General features: G+C 39.8%; 1 protein-coding gene and 1 pseudogene across 1 annotated transcript; both read left to right on the top strand.

Annotated features, from left to right (window-relative positions):
• The first annotated feature begins 604 nt into the window (after positions 1 to 604).
• Positions 605 to 3,286, top strand: LOC117472542 (annotated as a pseudogene).
• Positions 3,287 to 7,925: 4,639 nt separating this feature from the next.
• Positions 7,926 to 14,376, top strand: LOC117473130 (arrestin domain-containing protein 3-like). The gene is made up of 6 exons (XM_034118625.1): positions 7,926 to 8,259; positions 8,923 to 8,980; positions 9,157 to 9,304; positions 12,348 to 12,444; positions 13,061 to 13,317; positions 13,410 to 14,376. The coding sequence occupies exons 1-6, from the start codon at positions 8,004 to 8,006 to the stop codon at positions 14,052 to 14,054; spliced, it is 1,461 nt and encodes a 486-aa protein (XP_033974516.1). The 5' UTR covers positions 7,926 to 8,003; the 3' UTR covers positions 14,055 to 14,376.
• Positions 14,377 to 16,062: the final 1,686 nt, after the last annotated feature.

Genomic DNA, 16,062 nt, shown 5'->3' with positions numbered 1-16,062 from the left:
TATTACATGGAAATGTGCAATGCAAAATCTACCCACCATCACGAAAAGCAATATTTGAGATCAGTCGGTACAGATTATGAAATATAGCTTTCTTCTTGTTTTTTAACAAGTTAATTCCAGTTTTGTAATTTCACGAATACCATTGAAATAGCTTAAGAATTATAACATTACTAATATAATTTTCCCTATATTTTAAGATAACGTTATTTATAGGGCACTTAAGTGGTGTAAAACCTGTATATCTGATAGTGTATGTTGTTGTAATACCTGGTTTGCTTAAAGGTGGGGTATGTAATTTATTTCAAAAACACTTTTTGTTATATTCCATGGAATGCTCTTAACATCCCGATAGCAATGAATATATTAAATGTGTGGAAGCCGTAGCGCTGTAAAAAGCACGACCAATCATTTTAGCCGGCCCGGCTAAAGTAACTGGATGGCCTACCTGCCTGTCAGCCTTCCATCTGTGCACAAACTTATCTCGTGCCCTCATTGGTCATGTGCACGTTCGTGTGTGTTGGAGGAGGGGCTCTGTAAGGAAGTGGCAGATTTTTTCCGGTTGTGTATTTTCAAATTCTAGCGCACTCGAGCTGGTTTCTCCAAAATGACATACCCCACCTTTAACAGTATGTTGTATTAAAGGTTTCAACATCATGTGAGCCACACCTTAAATAACCTTTAGCGCTGAAACCAGGGGAGGGAATTTAAGCTGCGCCCATTTTCAGCCGCACAGTAACCCACACAACTTGCACGACAGATTCACTGAACACTATAAAACCCATCCTCCCCTTCCTGTAGTCACTCACACCTGTGGTAAACAGAGCCTGTTTTACCGATCCAAAATTTCTCCAATTAAGGACTTCAATGTGATTTACGAAGCTCCCAACGAGAAAGGATTTATTTCTCAAGGAGATACTATCGCAGGCACAGTCACTTTCGCTTTGACTAAAGAAACCGGAGTGAAGGTGCTGGTGGTGAAAATCAAAGGGAACGCTCGTGTACACTAGATAGAGGGAACCGGAGATAGACGGAAATCGCGCACTGCGCACAGGAGATACTGGGCTGAGTATGCTAAACGAGAGAGAGAATCGCTGGCAAGGGGACTACAACTACAACAAAATGAACATATTTTACCTTGATTTAATTGTAATACACGTTTAAAAAATGATGCCGAAGTAACAACATACTGATACCGGTTAGTAAAAACCATGAATTAATGCTTTGACAAGTCTGCAGACAGACGGCAGGCAAAAAACCTTTTAAAATGCGTGTTTTCTAAATGGAAATCGGCTAAGCTAACGCAGTATATGCTCCGACCGTCCACACTCACAACAACGGCCTATACAGACATAAATAAACCAGCGACTGTATTCGCCATGACACAGACAGTCTGTGGTTTGTACTTGTTTAACTTTTGTCGAGTTTCTGAACAGATATGAGGAGCTGTGAGCTTGAGTGCTAACAGCTAACGGCTGATGTTGTTTTTCTGTGGTTCTCATTGAAGATGACGTCACGGCTCCGCCTACACTGCGTTACTATAGTTACTGCCCCAGCTACTAAACTGTAATGGAAACGCAGCATAAAGTGAGCCAGTCCTAACAAGGCCTAACGAGGCCTAGCCATACCGAGCGAGGCCGAGCGAGGCCCTGTAGTGGAAATGCGCCATTAGTACCAGAAAATGACAAAGGTAGGCAATATAAATGCGTTGGCCTTTTGATTTTCGCAACTTTTCTCAACACTTGGATGTAATTGATGTTATTTTAATATTATGGGTGTTAGTTTGATAAGATAGATCTATGTGTTAGGGTTGATATATTGGCCTACCTGTATTGCTTTTAATATTGGTAATCTCTGCACTGGTTGCTTCTCATATGAATGATTTACTTGCAAATTACATTTCCATTACTTATATAGATAAGCTGTTTAAGAAAATATAAAAAAATGCTAATAGCCCTACTTTTTTTTCCATTGCTGACATTGACAGGTAGCCTAAAAATGCATCTTGAATGAATGTTGTCTTCTCATGTGTACCATATACTTTATTATGCTTTATATTGTATACATCTACACATGTTGACCTACTGCAAATAAACAGAAATTGATAGGGCTACACAGGAACTCCATGGAACCACCCAATCCCCTCAATCTAATACGCATGCACAAAGTAGCCTAAATATGCTCTGCTGAGTAAATAAAGCCTCTGTCATTTGTCAGGTCTCTACAAAAAGTGTAAATCAATCTCACTTATTTTGCAGGCACTGCACTCCCAAAAGGGTTCAGGTTCACAATCCCACAGGAGTGAGTACACATTACTAGCATCTAATGTCATTGTTTGCTTTTAACCAATTACTGCATCTTGTTCTGTCTTACAGGGACATGCCGTCATCCTTTAAGGGGTATCATGGAAAGATTGTCTACATGCTTGAAGCAAAGATGTCCAGGAGCTGGCGCCCATCTTCTGTAGTCCAGAAAGAGCTCATGTTTGTGTCAAAGTGCTTGTCACACCCTGGCTCTGTAATGGTAAATGGAACCCTAATAAAACGTGCTATGAATTTGATCCACTATTTCACTTTCTAGAGGAGTTGTGTTCTAAACAGAATATGTCTGAATGTAGTCTGGAATGGAGAAAATTCAGTTATATATTATGGATAGTTTTCCCATTATGATATGTAACATTTGAGGAATCAGGATGGCCTAATCTAAAGGGAAACAGCAAGATACATTTTTCAACTGAATTTATAATTTCCACTGTATGAGGCATTCAGTTGATATGAAATCATGTTTGTCTGTATTATTTGTTCTAGTGTCCCCAGTCTGGTTCAGTGGAAAAAGACAAAGGAAAGGTGCAAATGTCTGCTACCGTTAACATGAAGGTTTGCTCTCCAGGTAAAATCACCAGTTTAATACAGTATGTAAACTGTATGTGTAATTGTTTTTTTGTGGTCATCTTATTTTACAAAGGAATATTTGCATAATCAGATGTTATGATTTGTTTTTGATAGGTGACACTTTAACTGTTGTTGCCAGAATCTGCAACTCTTGATCCAAAAAATTGAAGCCCAAAGTCAGTTTACAGCAGAGAATAGTGTACCGCACCGAAGCCCCCACTGATGTCAGTGACTTAAGTCTGTACAAAATGGAGGGGGAAACTATCACATCGGGCTCAGAGGAAACTTTCTCATGCCAAGTGAAGATCCCTGCCGATGCAAATTGCTCCATCCAAAACTGTGAAATCCTCTCAGTTGAGCATTACGTCAAGGTGTGTAAAATGTCCTGTTACACTTAATTAATTGCATTAATTACAGCTGGTTTTCTCCAAAATTACCTACCCGACCTTTAACATGTGAGGAACTATATAATTAGTTCTGAAAGTAATTAAATAATTCAAGTTTTCAAATAACAGCTCTTTTATAAATGTCCATTCTAGTGGACGTCAGGACCATCTCCATGGACTTAATGACTCAATATTGTTGCAGGAGACGGAACTGAAGCAGACATTTTCTGTACCAGATAGTTAAGGGAGATTAAGATTTTGAGCTCTCAGATAATGAGAGAGATGAGGATTTCACACCTGGGTCAAGAAGAAGGGGGGGAAGATGCAGCAGGCTCCATGAGCGCACAGATACAGACAGAGAGACAGATGGAAAGACATGGGCCTCTGTGGGCCAAGAGTAGCACGTATGTCTTATTGTTGTTTTTATTTTAAGTGGAGCCATGAAAAATGAGAATTGCCTCAGGAATGCAAGCTTTGTTTCTATGAGCATGGTCAAATGGAGACCACATCCATAAAACTAGTCAAGATGACCCACAGCCCGTGCCGACTGGAGTCAATTAGGTACTTTTCCAGTACATTGACTACAAAGTCTTTGAAGATCTGGAAAGATTCACCAAAAACCAAACTAGTTTTTTAGTGACCAAATAAACAGCAATGTTCAGATCAATTACTTATTTATGTTTTAAATAAAGGTGAATGTATTATTGTATTAATATCACTCTATAACCATAATACGTTACATAGTCTATCTGTTAATTTTGTCTGTCTTTTCAAACTAAAATGGTCCCGACGTCCTCTACAGTGGACATACTGTAACATTTAAAAATTAAATTAAATGAAAAAAGTCTAAATTGCCAGATGCTTTTTTTAACCCTAAATAGGCAGGAAATCACAAAAAAAAGGCAATTGGAAGACACTTTTTTTCCTCGAGTCCCAGGAGGATATGTTTACAAATAACGATATTAATATAGACTATTATTTAGGGTCGATATGTGTGGACTTAACTTTAAAATATCAGATCGCTGTGACCGGATATACTTTATTCGGCTTAGTGAATGTGTGCAGAGTGTGTGTGTGTGTGTGTGTGTGTGTGTGTGTGTGTGTGTGTGTGTGTGTGTGTGTGTGTGTGTGTGTGTGTGTGTGTGTGTTTTTTGCATCCACCTGGGTTACTTGGCTCAACACAATAACTTTATATAATTTTACTTTAAACCACACTTAAAAGAATAATATCAGTATACATGTCTACAGTATAGCAACTAATAAATGTTTTAAATAAATAAACATTCAAATGTGAAAGACTCCTTCAATGAATATTTAAAACGTACACAAAATCAGATTCTTGTAAAAATTAGAGCACATGCATTGTTCCATCTGTCAAGCTAAGATATATACATATATCTTAGCTCTTAGCTTGACATGCTTGTTCAGTTAGCATTCCTTTAAATTGAATGTTTAAAATACAAATTAGCTAAATAAACACAATTACACTGCGCTAAACAGCCAAATGGACAAAGAGCCGAGAACCTAAATAATATGTAATTATAGCCACCCGAAGTCCTCGGCCGGAAGTCCCCGGAGTTGGGGACTGGCTTCCGAGTAAATCGCCAGAACGCCGACATCTCCTCATCACTCCACCGCTCCCACGTTTTATTTTGTGTTGCCTCTCTCCATTGGTGCACTGGGCTAATGCTAATAATGCTAATGCAAGCAAATAAAATGGCGGCTTCACAAAACCTTTTTGGAGTTTTACGGGGCGTGGTTTGCAATCCGCCCAGCCAATCAGAAATGGGAACCTTTTTCTCCCATGAAAGTAGCTGCTCTCTGCAGGGACTGAAAGGGGGGTGGAAAGGTACTCATGAACTAAGTTCTAGTTCCGGATTTTTTTGGTGTGAACGCACATTTTCGGAACTATATCGGAACTATACTGGGAAAAGTACTCCGGTGTGAAAGCGTCTATTGACTAGAGTGGCCGCGATCGCTGTGAACGCCGTGGCGCAGCCGTAACATGGCCGTAACGTGGCCGTAACGTGGCCGTAACGTGGCCGTAACGCGGCGCAGACGGACCCGGTGGAATCTAGGGGTAACCCATGTTGGTCCAGCCATGGATGTATAATAAGAACTGGATACAGCGTCGGAGGCGGGGTCTCGTTCTTTCCTATGAGAGCTGCTCATTGGCGCATGAGGACAAAATGGCCCAACTTTTGGAGAAGGGTCCAGCTGCAGCCGCAGCAACGGTGGAGGTTGAACCTGTAGGAAGTTGTAGGAAGTTGTACTTCCAAATATGGTCAGAAGAGAGCGCGCCCAACACGTGAGACGCTGATGCAAGGATATTTAAAGAGACATGGAGGTTTACAGAGAACAGACAATATGGCTCACCGAGTACAGGTAATTAACGTCTTGTGGTTTTAGCAGTATACGCCGTGAAGTTGTTTGCGGCCTGCCAGTAAACCCAAAGCAGAAGAAGAAGAAGAAGTGACGTCAGCGGCTTCATTTTCCTAATCCTCCCTCAGGGACTTATGAACGTGATCTGCTCTTTAGTTCATCAGAACTAAAGAGTTCTGATGAACTAAGTTCTCATGAACTAAGTACGGCAAAGTACTTGGTGTGAAAGCGCCTATTGGTTGCTATTCCACCAGACGCGCCGCGTTACGGCTAGAAGTGTCCCAGAAGCGTCCCAAAAGCGTCCCAGAAGCGTCTCGGCGCTGGGCTCCACTAAAAATAGGATGCTGGTCTATTTTCGACGCGACGCAAGGCGTTGCATAGCGCCGGGCAGGAAGTGGACCGGTCAAAGCATCCAGTCAATCCCCAAAATAAACTTATTTTGAAGACCCTATCCCTCCATAGTCTTTCAAATAGGAGGAGAAATGCCAGGGTTCTCTTCCGGTTTACAGGCACTGTGTGTAAATTATATATATATAGGCAAGAATAATTATGATGATGAATGCATTTTTTTACCACTAAAATACAGCAACACATCTTTGATTCATGTCGTTTTTTGGATGTTATGTGACAGTATTTCTGAGAAAAAGTCAGCTGAAATGGTGGCATAGTTGCCACTACTTTATGTGTCGACAGCATGTTTGAACGTATTTGCAGCAGTAAATGTGGTTGTTTGGCCACTGACGTTGCCATAACAACACCTGAATTTAAATGTGCAACCTCTTTTTGCGACAGATTTTTGCATGCAATTATAATTCTTCTGAATGATATTCCTATTGACAGCTCATTTCTATGTGAACATTATGAGATGGACAGCGAGAGAGAATACATGAAAAACAGTTATGAAATACTATATGACAAAACAAGAATACAGTTTAAATGGGGAGTGATTTGAAAAATATCCATAAAGAAAAATCTGTTTACAGTTCTGTTTCATATGGGTGTTGAGAGATGTATCCATAGATCTCTTAATTTTGCTCTCAAAGTGCACCAGATTGATGCTTTTAACTTAAATATTTAAAAACAATTCTTCCTGCAGGAGCATGCCCCCGGACCCCCCTAGAGGAGGTTAGGTCAACGGTGTTTACATGCTTATTTATACAATATGTGTGCTTATGCTAACATCATAAGACAAAAGTTGGTTCTGTGTTGTGTGTAGTGAGAACGCGCTAGACTAGAGTGAGGGGGGCCCACAAGCCAAAGCTCGCTTAGGGCCCCCAAAAGTCTAGGGCCGGCCCTGGCTCCAACCCCCCTCCCTCCCCCCACATCTACAGGTGAAAATTACTTTAGCGACACATTCATCGCAAGAAGTGTAGCAAAAGTCAAGGCCGCAGATTCGTCGATTTATACTGCCACAGAGCAGAATCGTGAAGTTGTAATGACTGATTTGAGAGTTTGTAATAACCAAGTTGCAGTTGTAATGGAAAATATATTTAAAAAATATATTTTCATCAAGTTCTCGCATTTTGCACCATATCTACCTTCATACTCGAGGCCCTCACTAATTAAGCCCCAAACAATTTCGGATATAAAGATTACACCAGTGTCATGTAAAGGTTTAACGACATTAAATTGAGCTATAGACTTGTCAAATATAAAGTGCCACGTATGCTGTCAATGTCTAGAGGATTTAACCGATATTAAGTAAAGAGCGAATTGGTGAAAGTATAAATACCCAGGCGTGTATGCCTATATCACTAAAGTAAATAAAAAATCATTGAACTGACATATGTTATTTACAGTAGATATTGTAATATGTGTTTTGACATCCTGTTAGTGGGTCTAATTATTTACCTAAAGAAAATGTTTCTGAAAACCAGGGGCCCATATTGGTCTTTGGTCAATCTTTAACGACCAAACATAACATATAGTATCTATTTTATTTAGTTGTCTCTTTCTTCACCTTTGCTGTAACAATGTGAATGTCCCCTATGTGGGATAAATAAAGGAATTCTGATTTCCTCCATTATTTTTGTTTACGTGTAGGCCGTTATTTCCTGTGATTAACCTCCAGGGGGCTCCATATCATTATTTTTTAATGATTTCAATGTGCTTTGCCCAGCGTGACCTTCACTGGTTTCCTGAAAGCCTACATTATCTCCTCTGTACATTGGATGGCGATAGAGGTCTTTGAGACTTTCGCAGGGCGTGTCTTCAACAGACCAGACGCCGCAGTGCCACCCTTATCATACCATTCAAGGGAAGTGTTTGGAAACGCGAAGTTGGATCGATCACATGGTTTTATTTATTTTTACTTGTTTAATCTCTACGCTCGCCGCTCGCAAAGACAATGCCTTCGATTCAAAGTTTAACGTTGACTTATGACGCGCTGAATGAGCAGGGGACGTTTTCGGAGGGTGACACTATCTCTGGAAAAGTAACCCTGGCCTTGTTAAAGCAGGTCACAGTAGATAGCTTTTTCATTAAAGCAACAGGAGACGCAAACGTACATTGGACGACAAAGAGCGGCGATAAGACCCATTCACACTCTGCTCATAAGAGATATTTCAAACTAAAGCAGTTTTTATTCCCAGAGGCCTCCAAGGGTAGGCGCTACATTTCTTGTTATTTATGCATGCCTTAACCCAGTGTTTTTCTAACGGGGGTACTAGGACCCCTATGGGATACTTGAGTCCTGCATGGATGCAGCCTGCCTCTGTATGTGTGTGAATGGGTGAAGGATGACTTGCACTTTGATGAGTCCTAAAGACTGGATAAAGCCTTAATTTTTATCCAGAGGATGTAGAAGTACCAGAGTGTAGGAATACTCTGTTACAAGTAAAAGTCCTGCATTCAAAATGTTACTCAAGTAAACATAAAAAAGAATTAGCAGAATAATCCATTTCAGAATAATATGATGTGTTGATTACAATTAAAGGTGCAGCTAGTTTTAGCTAGCTTGTGAATTGAATCCATGTTTAACTAAAGTCCTTTTTAAGTGTTGATTATATTTCACATTATTAATACAAATCTGTAAAGTAACTAAAGGTAACAAATAAATAGCTTAATTCATAGCAATACAAAAGTAATTTAAAAACATGGAATATGTAAAATTACATAGTTGGTTAATCAGGAGCACATTTGAACTATGACGATTACATAATAGGGCAAAATTAGAACTTTGCCCTATTATGTAATAATAAAATGTAAAGCAAGCATTTCATGGATAAATATATAAATATTAACACTAAAATCAATGTTCCTTTTAGACACTGTACTTCCCCAAGGAATCCATGTCTACAAATTCAGCTTAAACATTCCACAAGGGTAAGCGCACAAGACAATCAACCAAGACAGGATATTTGCACTTTCACCATGTTTTTCTTTGCAAACAGGAACACATAGCCAATCTCAGCACATAACTGAATTTGATTCAATTACAATTATTGATGGTAATTCATTTCAGATTATATAACAATTATTCGGCTGGTTCTCTATTTCAGAAGCGTGCCTTCATCCTTCAAGGGACCTTATGGAAAGATTGTCTACAAGCTGGAAGCCAAGCTGTCCAGGAGTTGGAGGATGGACCAATCAGTGGAACAGAAAATACTGTTTGTCTCCAGGTGTTATTCCAACCTTCATTCTCTGATGGTTAGTAAAAAAGTGATACATAGATACACAAATATCAGGTATTGTTATTTGCATCGGTACTGAAAATATGTCACAGTCGACAGTCATTTTCTCGAACACAGCATTTGTCATCGGGGGGTGAAACAGAGAAGATAAAATCAAAATATAGGTATTACACCACATTCTATGTTATTCCTTGCTATATCTAGCCATGTAGATAGTCTTACAGTTTAGGGATATCCAGCTATGATTATATATTCCACCACTACCCAACAATAGTGATGTACTTAATTTGGAGGGTTCCAGGTTCAAGCTATTGTGCACAGCAAGCTTGCTCACTGGTTTGGCTTACTAAGACACGTATATAGAAAAGAGCTATCGTAAATGGCATGAGCTTCACATGATAAGTCAAAACTTCTGCTTTGATAAATGTCATCCGGAAATGGGATTTAAATTGGTCCTGCTTGAATTTAAATAAAAATGTTTTTGCAACGTTTTTACGTAAGTTCTTCAGTAGAAATCTTTTCTAGTTGAAATTGCTCACCATGTACAGTAATGAAATATAATATTCCCAGGAAATGTGAGTGACACACAGTCCTCGTCCCAAGGACTGAAACACTAATGGCGCATTTCCACCATGGCGCGGAGCGCGGTTTAAGCTTGCCGTGTCGTGCCGGGCCCGTTTTTGGTTGCGTTTCCACTATGCCTAGTTCCGGTGTTGTGTCAAATTATGCACCCCCATCATGAAATGCCCCCCTTGTCACGGGAACGCGCATTTCTAAATGACACATTTACACCTTAAAACGATGTTTAAAACGAAAAGTAAACGTTCAGGGTTTTTATTAATGGTAATTTTCAGACTGTGAGTTGTTTAGTGGTAGCTCATATAGTCTTGATTCTTGTGGTTAAACTTTTCGCTCCGTATTTGATGGTAGTGGTGTCGAAATTCATTCGTCACTTCCTTTTCAGTTTTTTTTTTTTAATCTTTTTTTTTCTTATTATAGTTAGAAAAAGTACACGTGCTTTAAAATGTATTGTTTAATTTGACATATTTGTCATATAATAATCAAAATATATGTTTACAAATGTTACATAGTCTTTGTCAGCATATTTTTGCCACGTTATGCACCCCTTGCTATCTTACAAAATAAAAGTGTCACATTCATGAAACTTGCTCCATTCATTGGTACTAGTCCTACAACTATACCCTGAAAAATGCTTGAGGGTGGGATTAATATAAACATCTTTTGGGGGGGGGGTGCATTTTATGACAGGCCTGGTTTATCATCCAAGTCAGAAATAAAACAAATATGGAGTGAGGGCTAGTCCTGCAATTGTCCAACACATTTACATACACACAGTAATTAATAATACATGTTGAATGAAATAAAGAAATAAAGTGACATATTATCCATGCTAAAATTGTGTACATTATCACACATAAAATAAACATTCATTTTGAAGATTAGAGTCCAGTGACATGGTAAGCAATCAAAGTCAGTGTGAACAACATGTCATATTCATCTTTAACCCTTGTGTTGTGTTCGAAAGCTGTTACCGTTCATGGTGTTCGCGGGTCAATTTTGACCCATGATTTATCTCCATCTCCAAAACACTCCAAAATAATGACCAAACAATCCTGTTGTAATTTAAAGGTTATGATGGAGTTAAAACAATATTGGATGATAGTCATTATTTTGGAGTGAATGTTTATTTTATGTGTGATAATGTACACAATTTTAGTATGGATAATATGTCACTTTATTTCTTTATTTCATTCAACATGTATTATTAATTACTGTGTGTATGTAAATGTGTTGGACAATTGCAGGACTAGCCCTCACTCCATATTTGTTTTATTTCTGACTCGGATGATAAACCAGGCCTGTCATAAAATGCACCCCACCCAAAAAGATGTTTGTATTAATCCCACCCTCAAGCATTTTTCAGGGTATAGTTGTAGGACTAGTACCAATGAATGGAGCAGGTTTCATGAATGTGACCCTTTTATTTTGTAAGATAGCAAGGGGGGGCATATTGTGATAACCAGGCCTGTCATAAAATGCACCCCACCCAAAAAGATGTTTCTATTATTCCCACCCTCAAGCATTTTTTAGGGTATAGTTGTAGGACTAGTACCAATGAATGGAGCAAGTTTCATGAATGTGACACTTTTATTATGTAAGATAGCAAGGGGTGCAACAACTCACAGTCTGAAAATTACCATTAATAAAAACCCTGAATGTTTAATTTTCGTTTTAAACATCGTTTTAAGGTGTAAACGTGTCATTTAGAAATGCGCGTTCCCGTGACAAGGGGGGCATTTCATGATGGGGGTGCATCATTTGACACAACACCGGCCCGGGGCTACTTTTTCACCATTTTTCTGGCCCGACAAAATCGTGGTTCTATCGGGGCCAACAAACAGGGCTGAGTCGGGCTGAGTTTGCTAAACTAGAGAGAGAATCGCTGGCAAGGGGGCTACAACTACAACAAGATGAACATATTTGACCGTGATTTAATTGTAATACACGTTTCAAAATGATGCCGACGTAACAACATACTGATACCGGTTAGTAAAAACCATGAATTAATGCTTTGACAAGTCTGCAGACAGACGGCAGGCGAAAAACCTTTTAAAATGCGCGTTGTCTAAATGGAGATCGGCTAAGCTAACGCAATATATGCTCCGACCGTCCACACTCACAACAACGGCCTATATACAGACATAAATAAACCAGCGACTGTACTCGCCATGACACAGACAGTCTGTGGTTTGTACTTGTTTGACTTTTGTCTAGTTTCTGAACAGATATGAGGAGCTGTGAGCTTGAGTGCTAACAGCTAACGGCTGATGTTGTTTTTCTGGGGTGCTCATTGAAGATGACGTCACGGCTCCGCCTACACTGCGTTACTATAGATACTACCCCAGTTCCTAAACTAACAAGGCATAACGAGGCCTAGCCATACCGAGCGAGGCCGTGGAGTGGAAATGTGCCATTAGTCATGCAATGTATTGGAAGTGGATCAAAAGTAATAATTCTCTCTGTTTATTGTGTTCTAGTTGCCCCAAATTGGTGCAACCAAGAAAGAGATGGGACTTTTCTCCAAAGGACAAGCAGACATGGAAGTCACGATTGACAGGATGGCCTACGCCCCTGGTAATAAACAATCTCATTCAAACAGGGTGGTTCAAGTCATGGAAAGTGTTCCTCTACCATTTATCACAGACTTGCAAAACAGGGAATTATTTTTAATGAAACTAAAGTACTGATGATATTATAGTTGAATTGTCATATCCTAAGTGTTACTATTGCCAACAAGAACAATATTCAGGGAACTGTAGCAGGTTTGTTTCACAAGAGACATGTTGACATGTAATTCCAGGAAAAGCACTTGTGTAACAAATGGCATTAATAACAGCTGCTTGCACCTGTGCCCTTGACAATTTAAAACGTCTGTCATTAAATTAGTCTGTTGTAAGTGATGGTTTTAGTAAAAAAAAAGTTGCTAAAAATAATGTTTTGATTAAAGTAATTTGAAGGAAGTAGCCTAATCCCTCTGATTTAAGGAATTGATCAGACAAAGGTAGCATGAATAAAATAATAAGTGGGTGGGGTTGAGCCTTTTAACTCTGTTGATATAAAGTGGATAAGTTGTGTCTCACAGGCATAACAATAAACTGCCTTCATATGACACACTCTTTAGCACAGTGCATTGTTCTATGCGGCAATGAATACAAAATGAACAATACATGTTATGTTGTTTTCCTCATAGGTGAAACTATCACAGTTTTGGCCAAAATCAACAATTCCTCGTCCAGTGAGATGACGCCCAAATTCCGTTTGGGCAAGAAGGTGATCTACCGTGCTAGCGGTAGTACCAAACACGAGGAGAGCACTATCATCAAAGCGGTGGAAAACCGTATTCAAGCCCATACAGAGCTGGAAGTCAGGTGTAGAATGAAGATTCCTCTCGATCAGACAACAACTATCCAGAATTGTGACATCCTCTCAGTGGAATATCATTTAAAGGTAGGCAACAGTGTATCTTTATTGTAAAGCATAACAAGCTGCCTTAAGAAATTGTCAAGGAAGTCCTAATTAAGCTGTCATATTTTTCTTAGGCGTATCTGGACATCAGCTTTGCCTTCGATCCAGAGGTCCTCTTCCCAGTGGTCGTTGTTCCTTTAGGCTTTGCTCCTGTCCCTCAGCCTGGTGTGGCTGCAGGTCCTTATCCAGCAGGGGCTGTTGGGGGCCCAAGCAACAGCGACTTCCCTTCCCCTGCAGTGTCCAGGTATCCTTATCCTGTCTCCCCATCCTCAGGCAGGTCTGGAAACCCAGGAGCCCCAATGTATTCAGCACCACCACCACCTGTGTACCCAGGTAACCCAATGGCGTTTCCTTGTCCACCAAGTGTTTACCCTGCTCAGCCTGCACATGTGAGTGGGGCCTACAACAACCAAGTGCCTGAGATACCTTTTCCGTATGGAACTCCATTTTCATCTTCTGTGATTCACCCTCCGCCAACTGCCCCAACATTTCAAACACCCCCAGCTGCCCCAGCGATCCACCTACCCCCATCTCTCCCAGAGATCAACCTACCCCCTTCTTATTCACCCTTCAATGTATCCCCAACGGCTCCATCGTACAACCTGGGGCCTTCTGCACCAATGATGAACACAGACTTCCTGGGTCAATCGGATGAAGCTCCTCCAGCATATACACTCCTTTTCCCCTCCACTGCTACTGACAAATCAGTTGCAAAATAATAGCATGATTGCTCGATGACTGGATTGGTTTATTAATCATGATCGATCATGATGTTAAAAAAACGAATAGATAGTTCAAATGTTTAATCCGGTCACCTAAATCGTGTCTTTATTTTTGTTGTTGATTTCTAAGCATGAATGTGAGATTGAAAAGGCATCGTGTGCAACATTAACTTTTTGCATGTAAAAAAGTATACCCAAAATATCACTTATGCATTGTATGTGATGGTTGTGTGATGGTCAATTCAGAATGATCATTGCCAGCTGCCAACATAAAACTTCAGCCTTCAGTATTGACTGTGTATTTCACGTGCCTTGTTTATCTCAGGTGTCCAGGGTGTCCGCGGGGTCTTAAAAAGTATTAAAAGTTGATAAATACATTTAGCGAAAATTAAGGCTATTAAAAAGTATTAAACGGCATTTTCCAAGGTATTACATTTTGTAGCTTGTTTTCAATAAGTATATACATTGTCCAAAGAGGTTGTATTATACAGTTTGCCTGAATGTAATCATTGCGTAGGTGTGTAGTGTGATTCTGTGTAGTTTATTTATGGCATCCCGTTGGATTTGACGTCATCTGAACAGGACATCGCACGCTCACTGCTCGATAGCGTGCGAAGGTCCGTTTACGCCGGTTGTTAAACAACATCGTTATGGGGAAATGCAAGTCTGCGTCCAAATGGTTGGAAGATAAGGAGGAAGGACAATCAATACTGTATATAGTAAATGTTGTGCCAATGTAACCGGTTAAAACTCGAAGTGGCGATGAGGTCTTAAAATGTATGGAAAGGGTCTTAAAAAAGGTCTTAAAAGGTATTACATTTTACTTCAGGATTCCTGCATATACCCTGGTGTCTTTAACTGATCAATCTTTCAGTTGTATTGTTTATAGGCTACATACTCTATCTGCCTCACTTATGTTTGGAAGCTATTTGAAGAAACTGGATAGCGTAGAGGTAAAATATAGGCCTGAATGTTCTTTGTATTTTACAATCTGTCAATTTCATACCAGAAAACATTTTTTTCTAATAAATACCCAATCATTTGCAAACCTGATTTGTAATACTCTCAAACTGCCATTTTCTTCCCTGTAGATTTCAATAAAGACTTTTACATATTTAATGTGAGTGTGAACACTAAATTGTATTCTGTTCTATGTTTTCAAGTAAAGACTTTTACATATTTAATGTGAGTGTGAACACTAAATTGTATTCTGTTCTATGTTTTCAAGTCTAAGCCACAAGGCAGCACAACACTTATCTCCAGTGGCGGCTCCAGAGTATTTGTGTTGGGTAATCTATGGTAGGGCTAACCCATACAGTGGTGGGGCTCAAGTCAGTATTTGCAATGTAATTACATACACGCTATATCGCCCCCCTTGACAGTGAAACGCCACGCGTGAGGTTTAGATTATTTCCCTGTCTCAATCCAAATTGAACTGTATGAAATAAAAAGGCACATTTGTCTTGTAGTAAATAAAAAGGGCGACCTGGAGCCAATCCTGCAATTTCCCCACCGGTGAAAGGGCGGACTGGCCATCTGTAGAATCTGGAGAACCACAGAACGGCCGGTCGTCAAGGGCCGTTGACGGCCGGCCGGTGTTATGCCGTAGATTGAAGCCATGCCGTAGATTGAAGCCCTGTTCGCGGGGACGAGCAAAGGTGACGTCATCGCCTGTATTGAGCGTTCGCCTAGTTTTCTAAGCGGAAAAACGAAAGATACTATTTACTTTCTCTCTTTTGAATGATATATTTCCCATCAGATTAAACAGCAAACGGCTGAATAAATAATGTGCATACAATTGCGTGGAGGCTCGTTTTAAGGACACTTTTCAGATCTGTCACAATCTTCGTATTGGAACAAACTTCCGTTTTTGAGTCCACTGTTATGTTCCTCCTTCCTACAGAACAGACAATGACAGGATAATATGTCATTTGTCAGTATAGTCCTATTTTTTAAAACCTTCTCTGTTGTTTAAGTGTCTGATAACCACGAATAGTAAGCAATG

Source organism: Trematomus bernacchii, unplaced genomic scaffold (assembly GCF_902827165.1).
Source record: "Trematomus bernacchii unplaced genomic scaffold, fTreBer1.1, whole genome shotgun sequence".
Classification (NCBI taxonomy): Eukaryota; Metazoa; Chordata; class Actinopteri; order Perciformes; family Nototheniidae; genus Trematomus; species Trematomus bernacchii.
Note: the sequence above shows the minus strand (reverse complement) of the source record. Positions and strands in the feature narration are given on the sequence as shown.

Coding starts and splice junctions, on each gene's coding strand:
- LOC117473130 (XM_034118625.1), top strand. CDS start 8,004: ATGCCTTCGATTCAAAGTTTAACGTTGACTTATGACGCGCTGAATGAG. Junction 8,260..8,922: donor ATTCCCAGAGGCCTCCAAGG/GTAGGCGCTACA, acceptor TGTTCCTTTTAG/ACACTGTACTTCCCCAAGGA. Junction 8,981..9,156: donor AGCTTAAACATTCCACAAGG/GTAAGCGCACAA, acceptor TCTCTATTTCAG/AAGCGTGCCTTCATCCTTCA.